This window comes from Sprattus sprattus, assembly GCF_963457725.1.
Source record: "Sprattus sprattus genome assembly, chromosome: 2".
NCBI lineage: Eukaryota > Metazoa > Chordata > Actinopteri > Clupeiformes > Clupeidae > Sprattus > Sprattus sprattus.
Genome location: NC_137921.1, coordinates 41091781 through 41106780, shown reverse-complemented (window position 1 = coordinate 41106780; position 15000 = coordinate 41091781). Strand labels below are relative to the sequence as shown.

The 15000-nt window shown below is 41.9% G+C and overlaps 1 protein-coding gene across 1 annotated transcript in view; it reads right to left on the bottom strand.

The window, feature by feature from the left end:
* Positions 1-15000, bottom strand: part of pex5la (peroxisomal biogenesis factor 5-like a) — a gene marked incomplete at both ends in the record, with an annotated part of 126378 nt that overhangs the window by 46141 nt on the left and 65237 nt on the right. The window contains one exon of the mRNA XM_080832957.1: positions 341-541. Within this exon, the coding sequence (XP_080689083.1) occupies positions 341-541 (201 nt within the window). The remainder of the gene's footprint in view (positions 1-340; positions 542-15000) is intronic.

Here is a 15000-nt window from a genome sequence, read left to right as displayed (position 1 = left end):
CCTGACCTGTACCCCAAGCTTGTCAACTCAAACCCACCTCTGCAGTCTCCCCAGGCAGTAATTAAAGCCTGAAAAACCTGACTGCAACCTTCTGAATGTGCAAATGCTAACTAATGCAAGCCAATATAATATTTCACATCACTGGTAAAGTCTGAACCGATCTGACAAATCCATAAAAATAAGATTAAAAGAAGACAATACAACTTTTCTGGATCCGAATCTGTGTGCTTATCACACTGATTACGGGTTTAAAAAGCAGGGCCATTTATGACTCACTTTACCTGTTTTGCCTTAGTGCATGTGTATAAGTGTGTGTGTGTGTGTGTGAAAGTGTGTGTACCTGATTCCCTCTCCTGTGTACGTGAGGAGGTGCTGGTCTTCTCCACGTCCACCTGGATCAGCTCTGTCTCTACTGACCTCTTCCTGTTCAGCGTGACCTTTGACCCCTCGGTCCGCACAGACAGAGGGCTCTTCCTGTCCTTACTGTTCCTCCTCTCACCCGGCTCACTCAGGTCCAGCAGGTCCAGCGAGGAGGAGAGCACTGCAGGAGAGAGAAAGACAGAGAGACAGAGAGGGGAGAGGGAGAGAGGGAGAGAGAGAGGGAGAGAGGGAGAGGGAGAGAGGGAGAGAGAGAGAGAGAGGGAGAGGGAGAGGGAGAGGGAGAGGGAGGACAGGAGAGGGAGTTCAAAACAGGGATTAGAAACGGTTCAAAGAACTAAAAGGAAAACATGTCAAGAACGACATTTTGTGATGAACGTAATCGAAAACGGGAACAAAAACAATTTCAGCTGTTCCGGAGTGAAAACAATATTTTCAATTTTAAATAACCGGTTAATAACGTTATTTTTCATCCCAAATAACCTTTCTTGAAAAATTGTGGAAATAAAATTATTGTTAAAATAAATCTTGAAATTAAGTTTTATTCCGGAAGTGATGGGCTTGGCTACCTGCCTGCTCAATGTTCCCCAAAACGCCTGGCTGAAGTGAAACTACTGTTGACACTAGCAAGTAGGAGATCCATATCTTCCTGGTCCTATGCAACTTCACAGTGGTAAGATGCTACATCCAATGGTATATGCCCTTACTTTCCCTAATGATAAATACTGAAAGTGTGTGAAACTTAGGCCCAGTGCTACCAGCCACACTTAAAAACGTGTCATGCAATTGGCAGCAATTTCGTCAGAAAATGGGTAAGCTGCTAGCCTTATTCCAGGACCTAGCTTGAGCCTAGTATAGGGGTTTTATGTTGCTTTTCAAAGTTACTCACGCCACTTGCCATAAATAGTCTAAATGAACAGTAGACAAGGGGTTTGCTATGTGCTGGTTAGCAATCTGACATTGAAAAAACAGTGGTGTAATTAGCCTGCGGAATTGGGGCAAATGGGTCACTTTCTTCCGACCTAACAGATGGGACGTCACCAGGAAAATCCAGCCCGAAAGTTTTACATCTACAATCCTGTAGATAATACAGCGCAGTGCAAAGTAGATGGATGCTCCGACTCCATTAAGGGCAACCATGGAGGAAATCTTTTGCAGCACATCAAGGGGAGGCATCCCATAGTGTATGCAGAACTAGAGAGCGCGTCAACTGATACACAATCGACTGGATCAAAGAGGACAGCTGATAGCCGAACAACACTGGACTCTTTAGTGATTAAAAAACCTCGCAGTATATCTGTTCAGTTAGCACTGGACACTTTGAAAGAGGCCTGTCTAGAGCTCGTTACTGCAAATGGTCGACAAGTGTCTAACCTCATAGCAAAAGCCAGGCACTTCACAAAAAAACTTAGAACGCAAACTGTAGGTGCCGTGCTAAAGAGAATGGGTCACAAAAGAGCCATCATCGATTACATAACACGATGGCATTCAACCCACGACATGCTAAAGCGACTTTATGAACTAAGAGCTTTCTGTGAGAATATGGCCCCTAGCATCCCAAAGCTGCATCTTAACGTAGCAGAATGGCAGGAGATCTCTGTTTTAGTAGATGTATTGAAACCTGCCAAAATAGCAACAAAATGTCTACAGTGTGACCAGTTAACAGCAGGAGATGTCTGTGGTGTGTGGCTAAAATGCCAACTCGAAACAGATAAGGTGGAGTCCAGATTCGCTAAAACCTTGTCAAGCTGTCTCCAGCGCCGCAAAACGATGCTGTTCAACAATGTAGCATTTATCTCTGCCGTTTTTCTCGACCCACGTTACAAAGTCCTCCCAAGCGACCACCAGACTGACGTGGCTAAAATCCACCTCACTAGAACGTGGGAAATAATGCAGGCCCTGGCATCCACCAAACCTTCTCCTCAAACCCGTCATCCTCATCTGAGGAAGAAGAAGACGAAGTAGATTGTTTACTTCAACAAAGGGAGACAGGTCGAAGGAGAGTCCCAAGCGTTTCACTGTCCAATTTAGACGTCTATGCTAGAGAGGCTAGACATAAAAGAAGCGAAAGCATTTTTTGTTATTGGGCTGGCATGTCTAGCGCAAACCCTGAGCTATACAAACTTGCAATGAGTGTGCTGCCTGTGCCCGTTACCCAGGTCAGTGTAGAGCGTGCCTTTTCGTCGCTCAAATATATCCTGTCTCCTTTGCGCAGCAATCTGAAGGAGAATGTTTTGGAGGACATACTTTTCCTTAAACTGAATAAGCAATTTGGTATGTAAGCTATCTGTTTTCCATTTCAAATAGGCTAGCTCTCGAGTTAATAGAAGAGAGTAGGCCTAGGCCTCTAGCTATGGACATGAGTTGTGTTTATTTTGCGCGTAATGGAGAAAGTTTTGTTGGAGATGCTTTCCGAATTTGAATGTAGGCCTAAATGTGACCGGCTGAGTTTGTTGTCATTTTGTTTTGAATAGCTATGGGTCTAGGCTGTTGCATTTTCTTGCTTTCCTTTTTTTGAACGGACTTCAGTTCGAAAGACATGGCCATGTTTGTGTTTAAATGGTCCTGCAGCCTAATTTCATGTTGCCGACTGTCGGAAAGGAGTAACCTTTTGTACGGAAATAAATACTATTTAACTGCAAGGTGATATAATTTTGTTTTGAATAGCCATGGGTCTAGGCTGCTGCATTTTCTTGCTTTCCTTTTTTTGAACGGACTTCAGTTCGAAAGACATGGCCACGTTTGTGTTTAATTGGTAGCCTACTGCAGCCTAATTTCATGTTGCCGACTGTCGGAAAAGAGGAACCTTTTGTAGGCCTACTGAAACAAATACATTTTAACTGCGAGGTGATATAGCCTAATTTTGTTTTGAATAGACATGGGTCTATGCTGCTGCATTTTCTTGCTTTCCTTTTATTGAACGGATCAGTTGAAAGACATGGCCACGTTTATGATTAAATGGTAGCCTACTGCAGCCTAATTTCATGTTGCCGACTGTCGGAAAGGAGGAACCTTTTGTAAGGAAACAAATAACATTTAACTGCAAGGTGATATAATGTTGTTTCCTTATTTATTATTCTTATAACGTTGGAAAAGGGCGCATTGCATTTAGCCAATAGGCTACACGCACGCACCCGCATCCTTAATGACAAACATTAAACACCCCCCCCCCCCCCCCCCTCTTAGAAGAGAAGCCTAGGAACACTGGAACGGAACAGAAAAATAACGTTTCTGGTCAGAACGAAACGAAATGACAAATATTTAATTTTTAATCATTGGTTTAAAACCTGTTTATTGAACCAGTATTCAGAACATCCAACATTGCAACCTATCATATCCTCAGATTAAAAAGAAAACACGGATACAATGTGTAACGGGACTCTGCGGTGTCACGGGTGGGACCCAAGACACGTGCGCACACACATACACATACATGAACACAGACAAACACACACATGGGCACACACACACACACACATGGGCACACACACACCCACACACATGGGCACACACGCACAACCTCATGCCAGGCCCTCTGTTTCACTGTTTTCAAGTTTTACGGAACAAAAGTAAACCCCACATGATAATGTATTAATATCTAATAGATAATAATACATATATTTATTCATTATAATTAGCATATTCAATCTTAATTCAACCTGTCACCATTCCCATAAAAACCTCTGCAGTTCACCCTCCACTCTCCAATATACTCTTCTTTCTCGATTTCCAAATAGACAGTTTTGATGAACCCAATATTAAATATCGATAAACACACTTCTCTCTTCTTCTTCCCCTCTATATAAGGCCCCCCCAAAAAAGGGATGAGAAAAGCCTCCCCCTAACCCTCCAAGCAAGCCCTTCAAAAGCTCAAAAAGCTCCTGCAACCTCTCACAGTATACACACAGATGATCCACCCTCTCTGCTCACAGTATACACATAGATGATCCACCCTCTCTGCTCACAGTATACACACAGATGATCCACCCTCTCTGCTCACAGTATACACACAGATGATCCACCCTCTCTGCTCACAGTATACACACAGATGATCCACCCTCTCTGCTCACAGTATACACACAGATGATCCACCCTCTCTGCTCACAGTATACACACAGATGATCCACCCTCTCTGCTCACAGTATACACACAGATGATCCACCCTCTCTGCTCACAGTATACACACAGATGATCCACCCTCTCTGCTCACAGTATACACACAGATGATCTACAGTCTCCGCTCACAGTATACACACAGATGATCCACCCTCTCTGCTCACAGTATACACACAAATGATCCATCATCTCAGCTCACAGTATACACACAGATGATCTACAGTCTCAGCTCACAGTATACACACAGATGATCCATCATCTCAGCTCACAGTATACACACAGATGATCCACCATCTCTGCTCAGAGTGTACACACCGATGATCTACTGTCTCCGCTCACAGTATACACACAGATGATCCACCCTCTCTTCAAACCCACAGAATGGATTCAGGTAAGCCACATGCAGCTGTAGCCCCGGTAATGAACCCGTAGTACACAGCCTGTAAGAGTGTGTCTGTGTCTCCGGGGTTCTGTCTCCTGTTCCTTCTAAAGATGCTTCTGTATTTGGACCGTTCGGAATTCTGTCTGCTGTTAGCTGCTGTAGTGTTCTGTGTTGTCTGTTCCTCCAGAGTTCTGTGTTGTCTGTTCTTCTAGAGCTCTGTGTTTGTTCCTCTAAAGTTCTGTGTTGTCTGTTCTTCTAGAGTTCTGTGTCTGTTCCTCTAGAGTTCTGTGTTGTCTGTTCTTCTAGAGTTCTGTGTCTGTTCCTCTAGAGTTCTGTGTTGTCTGTTCTTCTAGAGTTCTGTGTTTGTTCCTCTAAAGTTCTGTGTTGTCTGTTCTTCTAGAGTTCTGTGTCTGTTCCTCTAAAGTTCTGTGTTGTCTGTTCTTCTAGAGTTCTGTGTCTGTTCCTCTAGAGTTCTGTGTTGTCTGTTCTTCTAGAGTTCTGTGTCTGTTCCTCTAGAGTTCTGTGTTGTCTGTTCTTCTAGAGTTCTGTGTTTGTTCCTCTAAAGTTCTGTGTTGTCTGTTCTTCTAGAGTTCTGTGTTTGTTCCTCTAAAGTTCTGTGTTGTCTGTTCTTCTAGAGTTCTGTGTCTGTTCCTCTAGAGTTCTGTGTTGTCTGTTCTTCTAGAGTTCTGTGTCTGTTCCTCTAGAGTTCTGTGTTGTCTGTTCCTCTAGTTTTATATTCTGTGTCTGTTCCTCTAGAGTTATGTGTTGTCTGTTCCTCTAGTTTTATATTCTGTGTTATATTTAATAGCAGGCAAGAACAGGTGTGTGTGTGTGTTTGTTATTGTTTGTCTATTAGCAGGCCCGGACCTATCACAGGTCTGTGTGGTGTGTTTGTTATCTTTATTAGCAGGCCCGGACCTATGACAGGTGTGTGTGTGTGTGTTACCTTTATTAGTAGGCCAGGACCTATCAAAGGTGTGTGTGTGTTATTTATATTAGTAGGCCAAGACCCTTCACAGCTGTGTGTGTGTGTGTGTGTGTGTGTGTGTGTGTGTGTATGTGTGTGTATGTGTGTGTGTGTGTGTGTGTGTGTGTGTTTGTTATCTTTATTAGCAGGCCAGGACCTATCACAGGTGTGTGTGTGTTGTTCTATCTTTATTAACAGGCCAGGACCTTTCAAAGCTGTGTGTGTGTGTGTGTGTTTGTTACCTTTATTAGTAGGCCCGGACCTATGACAGGTGTGTGTGTGTGTGTTACCTTTATTAGTAGGCCAGGACCGATCAAAGGTGTGTGTGTGTTATTTATATTAGTAGGCCAAGACCTATCACATGTGTGTGTGTGCTATCTTTATTAGTAGGCCAGGTCCCTTCACAGCTGTGTGTGTGTGTGTGTGTGTGTGTGTGTGTTTGTTATCTTTATTAGCAGGCCAGGACCTATCACAGGTGTGTGTGTGTTCTATCTTTATTAATAGGCCAGGACCTTTCAAAGCTGTGTGTGTGTGTGTGTGTGTGTGTGTGTGTGTGTGTGTGTTATCTTTATTAGCAGGCCCGGACCTATCAAAGGTGTGTGTGTGTGTTACTTTTATTAGTAGGCCAATATCAAAGCTGTGTGTGTGTGTGTGTGTGTGTGTGTGTGTGTGTGTGTGTGTGTTATCTTTATTAGCAGGCCCGGACCTATCACAGGTGAGTGTGTTACCTTTATTAGTAGGCCATGACCTATCAAAGGTGTGTGTGTTGGAGGGACCGGTTATTTGATATTCATAGTTAATAAGGATATGCCATAGTCAATAATTCCACCTTATTTATACCTAGTATAAATATTACTTTTATTGGCATGTAAACATTCCTTGGTGAGGGCTCTTTGTTCAGACCTGGGGATGGAGGTGAGAACTCCCTTCCCCCTCCGGGCCAGGACAAAGAGTATTGCAGCCATGATCTATTTCAGGGGTACTCAAGTAGAAATGATGAGGGGCCACAAAAAAAAATGTCAGTGACTCAAGGGGCCATTTATTGGGACCGTGTACGTCCGATAACGTATCATAACATAACGTATGTATAACATTTACAACATTTTATAACATAACATTTCCTTTTTATTAAAAACAAAAATATTTCCTAAAATAAAAATATAATTTTAATTTGGGCATATATTAAAATAAATAACTAAATAAAACCAAACATAACCCTGTTATTAACCATGTTATTAAACAAATAGCCTTCAGACAGCTAATTTTTGTGCTTTGTTTACCAAACTATTTCACATTTCTCACACGTCCCCTTTAATGGGAGAATTGGCCTTTGCTTTCTTTGGCCAATGCTTCAAACCTGGGCTGATATGGTGTGATTGCTATCTGTTTATCGTTGCAACCCCCAGCCTCGTATTGAGATCACGGCGCGCGGTTTCAAAATAAGAGCGCCCATCGCGATTTTTTTTTTTTTTTTTTAATAATTAAAAAAACTTTTCAAAACAGCTCGAGGGCCATTAATAGACACCCCGCGGGCCACAAAAGGCCCGCGGGCCGCTACTTGAGTATGACTGATCTATTTGAATAGATGGTTACACCCCTTAACATTATGTATATAACAGCATGTCCTTTAAGGAGTAGTTAGATTATCTTGGCGAAGCTCCGGGGGAGTGGAGCTCAAGCTCTGTCTCACAATGGTAGGCCACCATTGTTTCAAGAATAAACCTGGATCATGACTGACAAATCCATAGACTGAGTCTTCCAATATATGGTAGAAAATTAATTTCTTTCAGATGGAGGTTCGGACCGAGAGATAATTTCTTGGATTTTGCTGAGATTTCAGCTCTGCTGTAAGAGTCCTACAACACCCTGGTTTTGGTAAGTACTTAAATTAATTTGCTTACCTAACCTTGGGAATAATAGGATAGCAAGGTAGCCTGTGTTAACACAGAAGGTTTTGGGTCCAGTAAGACTCAAGGGTAGTTATTGTCAATCGCTGTCTGAGCAGATGGTTTGGCATGCTACAATATACTTGCTTCTGGCTCAGATATTAGGTCCCAAGGGGTTATAAGTGAAAACGGGTGTTGTGAAAACAGGAAACACAGCATTATTTTTAATTTTTGAATTTAGATATTTTTCTAAAAACATTTTGTAAATTATTTACATTAGATTGTGGAGATTCAGTCTGTTGAGATGGAAAGTCAACATTCAAGCCACAAGGTTCCTTTAAGCGTCCAGATTGCAATGGCAAGTGTGGGAAATAATATCAAAAGATGGTTTTCAGCTAATCTGGGGAATCATAAAAGCTAGCAAATTGGTTTTAGACCTTAAGTCTGAAAAGAAGAGAAAGCGATATTCTCGTTTCCTAATGAGTAGATGGGCAAAGTTCACAAGGTTTTTTGGTTGAATCAGACGGACAGCCAGCGGCCCTTCCTAGATTGCGTGAAAGTATGAAACAGAGATACACAGATAAACCTGTCCCCTCTCAGCAGAGAAGCATGGACTCTGACACAACCTCTGAGATTTTAAATCTTCTCAGAAAGTTGACAAAGGCTGACCTCACTGACCAATAGAACATGTTTGACTCTCTGGTTTGATCATATTCCCACATTTGTTTGATCATATTGCATTCTCTTTAAAATTGAATCAGGTGCAAGATTTACATAAGGCTTATCCTAATACTAAATACATATCATAAATAAGTAGTATATGAACAATAATAATAATAATATAACTGCAGAATGTATTTTATCTAAACAGGTTTAAGCTGCTGAATGTCTGACTTCATCAAAAAGATGCCAAGAACACTAAATTAATTATATGCCTTAAATGGTTTTGCATTCACGGGCCACTGCAGTCTGGATAGTAACGGAATCTTATGAGACCATTGTTGTAACTAACTTGTATCTGTAACTCCGTGACACTTCTTTCCTTTTCTCTAGGCGTGAACATATGTCTCTGGAATAAGCAAATTAATGTGTGTGTGTGTCTGTGTGCCGGCCGGCTGTATGAATGAATTTCCATGACTTCTCACTAACTTCTTTTCAGGGTAAACTATTTGAAGTGCTTTCAAGTCCTTTTCCAGGATCTTGTATGTTGATTATGCAAACCGGAACATTTGGCTTCCTGTCCTTAGGAAATGGACGACACCGCTGGGCACATCTAACCCAAGTTAAAAATCATTATATGAAGTGTTAAAATTACGAACAATTGCAAGCATATCACTGAGTAATGATTTTTGTTTTTGTGTCTTTTAAGCAGGTCTTAGCTCCTGGATTAATTAAATGCCTTAGATGGTTTGACATTTCACTGGTCCCTGAAATCTGGATGAAGGAAGGGTTTTTATGACATAATGCTTTAACTAAATGTTTAACTACTGTAACTGGAACTCTAAACTTACTTCTTTTCTTTTAGGAATGGAAACATTGTCTCCTGAGCAAGCGCATTAATCTGTGTATGTGTGAATGGGCTGGCCAGCCATCGAATGAATGAAGTTACAGAACTGTTTACCCTACATGTGACCACTGCTTTTGTTTTTAGGTGAAATTGTTTGATTAACCTTCAAACATTCAACATCTTGCTCTAGAGGATATTTGTGAATTGTTTAATGACATTTGCTTACACTGTTTCTTCCTGAACACATGTGAAAACCTGCTTTTGTCTGAGATTAACCACAAGGGCGCCACATTCATTAACATCCAATGGCGAATCTGGGCGCAGACATACCGTCAACAGTTTTTCACACCCAATACCAAATGTCTATTGTCTGATGTGTGGAGTATGCTAAGAGGCTTCCTGCCTCATGCAAGTGTTGTCCAGTATTATCTTCCCCCCAAATCTCGTTACAGGATATGGAGATTAGCGGATGAAGGACAACTTCCCCATTCAGCCTCGTCACGATGACAGAGAGGAAATCGCATCATGCCAAGATGTCGAAAGGGGGACAATTCAACCCAGATCAACCCCTCTGGAAGAGCAGAACCATTTGAACAAAGCATTCGGGACAGCCAACACTTTCAACCATCAAAGACGATCAACACTTCTCGACCTGAAGGAAGCCACATCACGCCAAGACGACAAAAGTCGAAGGAACACACCCATTGGACCATTAGACGGGACTCTCACACATCAACCCCCCTGAAGGAACCACTCAAAGACGATCAACACCTCTCACCCTGAAGGAACCACTCAAGAGCCATCTCCTGATATGCTAAGGAGTGTTGGCTGGACGACCCCATATGGAGCAGAATGGAGACACTCACAAAGACACACACACACACACACACACACACACACACACACGGACACTCGCACACACACACGGACACTCGCACACAGACAAGACACACACACACACACACACACACACACACGGACACTCGCGCACACACAAGACACACACACACACACACACACACACGCACACACAGACACACATACGGACACTTGATTACAAGGACACTAAAGTGTACTAACCGTCAACCCACAATATAATAAAGAAAGTCTACATGGCATGTACAACTAATTATCCAGAAAGGAAATGTTTTAAAATGTTGTAAATCTTCTGTTCTTTTGTTTAATCCTAAACATTTTCGTTTTGTTCGTGTTGTTAGTTTATTTTTAGTCAGGATTCATGTGATTTGATTTCTTAAGTATTTTTGGTTCACTTTTTATTTTATTTCCCTGCTGGCTATAAGGTACTGTACATGTATGTATTACTGCTGAGAATACTATGCCCCATTTGTGAGACAGAGATTGAACAAAGCCACTCACCCAAGAAAAATACAAATAATATAGTTAATATCTAATGTTTAAGACAAAACGTCTTAAAAAGGGGGAATTAAGGGACTGGTTATTTGATATTCATAGTTAATAAGGATATGCCATAGTCAATACTTCCACCTTATTTATACCTAGTATAAATATTACTTTTATTGGCATGTATACATTCCTTGGTGAGGGCTCTTTGTTCAGACCTGGGGATGGAGGTGAGAACTTCCTTGAATAGATGGTTACACCCCTAAACATTATGTCTATAACAGCCTGTCCTTTAAGGAGTAGTTAGATTATGTTGGCGAAGCTCTGGGGGAGTGGAGCTTAAGCTCTGTCTCACAATGGTAGGCCACCATTGTTTCAAGAATAAACCTGGATCATGACTGACAAATCCACAGACTTACAATAAATGGTAGAAAATTAATTACTTTCAGTGTGTTATGTTTATTAGTAGGCCAATACCTATCATAGGTGTGTGGTGTGTGTGTTATTTTTATTAGTAGGCCAGGACCTATCACAGGTGTGTGTGCGTGTGTCTGTGTGTTATCTTTATTAGCAGGCCAACAATGAATGCATAGAAATGGTGGACATTCTCTCCATACTCACGTGATATCAGCGTCAGTAACACTCCCTCTCTCTTGTTCTCTTTCTCTCTCTCTCTCTAGATCTGTCCCTAATGCTTCTCACAATCTATCTTTCTCTCTCTCTCTCCTCCTCCCCATAGACTCTCTCTGCAGTTACCCAGCTGTTGTTTAGCTGCACAGAAATAAAGAGATCCTTCCACTTAAATGTGCTGCTAATTAGTGGTGCTTTCATGCAACTATATGCCTCTGCTCTTCAGAAGATAAACATAATTAGGAATCAAAGACAGCCCCTCTTCAGAGAGTCACGGGTGTCACACAGACGAGAGACAGGTGTCCCACACACACACTGATGCCCCCCCCACACACACACACACACACACACACACACACGATGCTCCTTTGGTTATGTGGTGTCACAGACTGGAGAATGTGTGTGCTGCAGTGCTAATTAATGGCGGCGATGAGTGTAACACAGAAAGCTAATGAGTGGGGCTCTCATCAGGAGATGAAGACCGCTGATGGTGCTGAAGTGTTTACTTGTGTTCTCATTACTACGTCTCAGTGTTGTCACTTAGCTCTTCAAAACAAACATCAAAACATCTTCTTGCCACGCACACCTCCTTTGCCTCAGATCCATACACACACACACACACACACACACACACACACACACACACACACACACACACACACACACACACACACACATACCCATATACACACACACACACACACACACACACACACACAGACACACACACACACACACACACACACACACAAGTGCTCTTACAGCAGACATCCCCAGAGCAGCAGTCTCAGGAGGTACAGGCAGACTGGAAGGAGGAGGTATGTTTGAATATGAACCTCTGGGTAAAACTCTGGGGGAAACTGGGCACTGGGCTGTGTAAAGCGCATTGAAACAATTTCATTTTTTTGGCGCTATATAAATAAAATGTAATTTAATTTAATTTAATTGAACCCGGTACATACTGACACTGGTACTGAAGAAAACAAGTTTAACTTTTAACTACACAACACAGCCCTTCAATGCCCACATTCGGTCTAGGATAAGTTATACAGGTAGTTTCAATTTGGTTATAACAGGTTGAATGACAAAGCCATGAATGTTTTACACAATCAAAAGAACAAAAAACATGAAATTCCAGTTTGGCTAAAAATCATAAATATAATTGAACCAATCTTTCTATGGGATAGTGAGGTATGGAGGACCATTTCAAAACTCAAGAAATTGACACTTGGGGAAAAGAGCTCACTGAAACACTCCATCCACACATCTGTGAAAGTACACTGAAAGTGCACAGAGCAGCCCCAGACAACTCGAGAGCTGAAGCCCAAGTCACGTTATTAATGAGAGGTAAAAAAGAGCTATCAAAGTTTACCAGCATTTAAAGTCCAGTGAGCCAAATTCCTTCACATTTCAAGCTGTTTGGTGCCAAGAGCTGAAGATGGAAAATAGGCATCTCGGTCTGAAGCTCAGTTCAGCCACTGGTGAAAAAGAAAAATTATAAAAAAAGAAAATATCACCCATTGGAAAAATGCCACCAAGTGCCAAAGTAAATTAGAAACCTGATTTTTGAAAGAGAATACAAAATGGCAGAATATGTATCTACTATAAAAGACCCCAAGATGAGGAAGACACTCGCTAAGTACAGACTCAGTGACCCCACACTGGCCACAGCTAGAGGTCGCCACAGACAAACATGGTGTGTGCATGTGTGTGTGTGTATGTGTGTGTGTGTGTGTGTGTGTGTGTGTGTGTGTGTGTGTGTTCGTATGTGAGAATTGCCGTAGCAAACATGGCTGCCAAGGAAAGAAAGGCTATGCTCCTTCTGCTCCATTGGATGTCTGTTACATTGTGATAGGAATAAAACAATTAGTTCAATTTTCTTCCCTAAATAAAAAGAAAAGAATCCAGAAACTCGCATCACTCAAACCACATCAAATGTAAATGCTAGTAAGGAATGCGTGTGTGTGTGTATGTGTATGTGTATTTATTTATTTAAATGACTTCATGCTCCATGTCAAATATGTTTATGCATTACATTCTGTTGTATTGTAAGTCCATTGCGTTGCTTTGGTGATACTGTGCCTATGAAGCTAGTTTGAATTTCAATTTGAGAAAGAGAGGGAGAGAGACAGGAAGAGAGGAAGAGAAAGAGAAAGAGAGGGGGGAGAGAGAGAAAGAGAGAGAGCAAGAGAGGGAGAAAGAATGAGAGAGAGAGGGGGGGTGAGGTCAAGGATGGAGGGATAGAGAGAGAGAGAAAGGTAGTGCAGGATAGGTGAGAGAAAAGAGAAAATAATGATAAAGAGAGAGAGAGAGAGAGTGTGTTGGAGGTGACAGTGCAGGAGTGTATATCTGTGTGTATCTGCTGAGTGTGTGTGTGTGTGGGTGTGCATGCCATGCATGTGTGAGGGTTCTAAACCTCCAAGATGCAGAAAAACTAATCCACACTTGGCTTGTATTACACCGCATGTGTGTGTGTGTGTGTGTGTGTGTGTGTGTGTGTGTGTGTGTGTGTGTGTGTGTGTGTGTGTGTGTGTGTGTGTATGTGTGTGTGAGAGAGAGTCTGTGTATTACGCCGCTGTCACCAGCCTGTTGCACTCTGTTGTATCCTACCACCCTTGCTGTCCCTGTAGAACTAATACTCTAATGCACCATGGAAGCCAACCATAACTCAACACAACTCAACTAAATTAAACATAAACAAAATTCCAACGCACCATGCTGGGCAGCCTCTCCCTCTCCTTCTATATCATATTATGCTATGGCATTAATGCAGATAAAGTGGCCATATTACCTACGGTTAGTTGATTACCTAAATGTATCTCTTCATCTGTTTATCAAAGTGATGTTTTACTAAACACATTTTCTCTCTTTTATAGCATTACCTGTGCCCACTAATGCTGATGGCTGTGAAAACATCGTTCCTCATCACCATGTCCATTAAGTACATATACGCATATTAGGCAGCTGAGGCCTGCCCACGCACCTTGTCTCTTTTCTTCCTGTCCTAGTCTAGATTGTCTATGCTGTGGGATGCTGCTGTAGTCTCTCCATTTGATCTTCTTGCAAAAAACCTCTGCCTACACCTACACATCCCCACCACACTGTCATGCATTAAATCTACACTGCTTATGATACATGTACATACTTTGTACCTCTAACTCTAGCCTTACCCGTGCTGTAAGTAATTGCCACCATCAACATCATTTTCTGTTTCATTGCCCTACTTTCCCTTGTAATAGTAACCAGAGGTGTCAAGTAACGAAGTACAAATACTTCGTTACTGTACTTAAGTAGAATTTTAAGGTATTTTTACTTTACTCAAGTATTTATTTTTCTGGCAACTTTTTACTTCTACTCCTTACATTTTAACACAATTATCTGTACTTTCTACTCCTTACATTTTAAAATGAGGCTCGTTACTCTTGGTTCCGGTTTTGTTTTTAAAAGTTTCAAATGTGCGCCATCCAATACAGTTCAATGGCGCCATTCAGATACTGATTTCAAGCGTAATTGGATGAAGCATAGAAACCCTTAACACTCATTGGTTATAGGTGATCGTCTTTACGCATGACGCAAAACAAGACAACGGAGGCGAACAAATGATACAACGCGCGTCAATGGCAGTGTGAGAGAGATGGCAACTCTGGCGAGATGTCTGATGGGTCTGAAGACGCTAGACAGTAGTGGCGATGGAGAACAGCAAAACCGTCCACATCCCTGGCCCTACCTCAAAGAATTGTTCGAAATAGTTGGGAGAAAAAAGGATCATGGA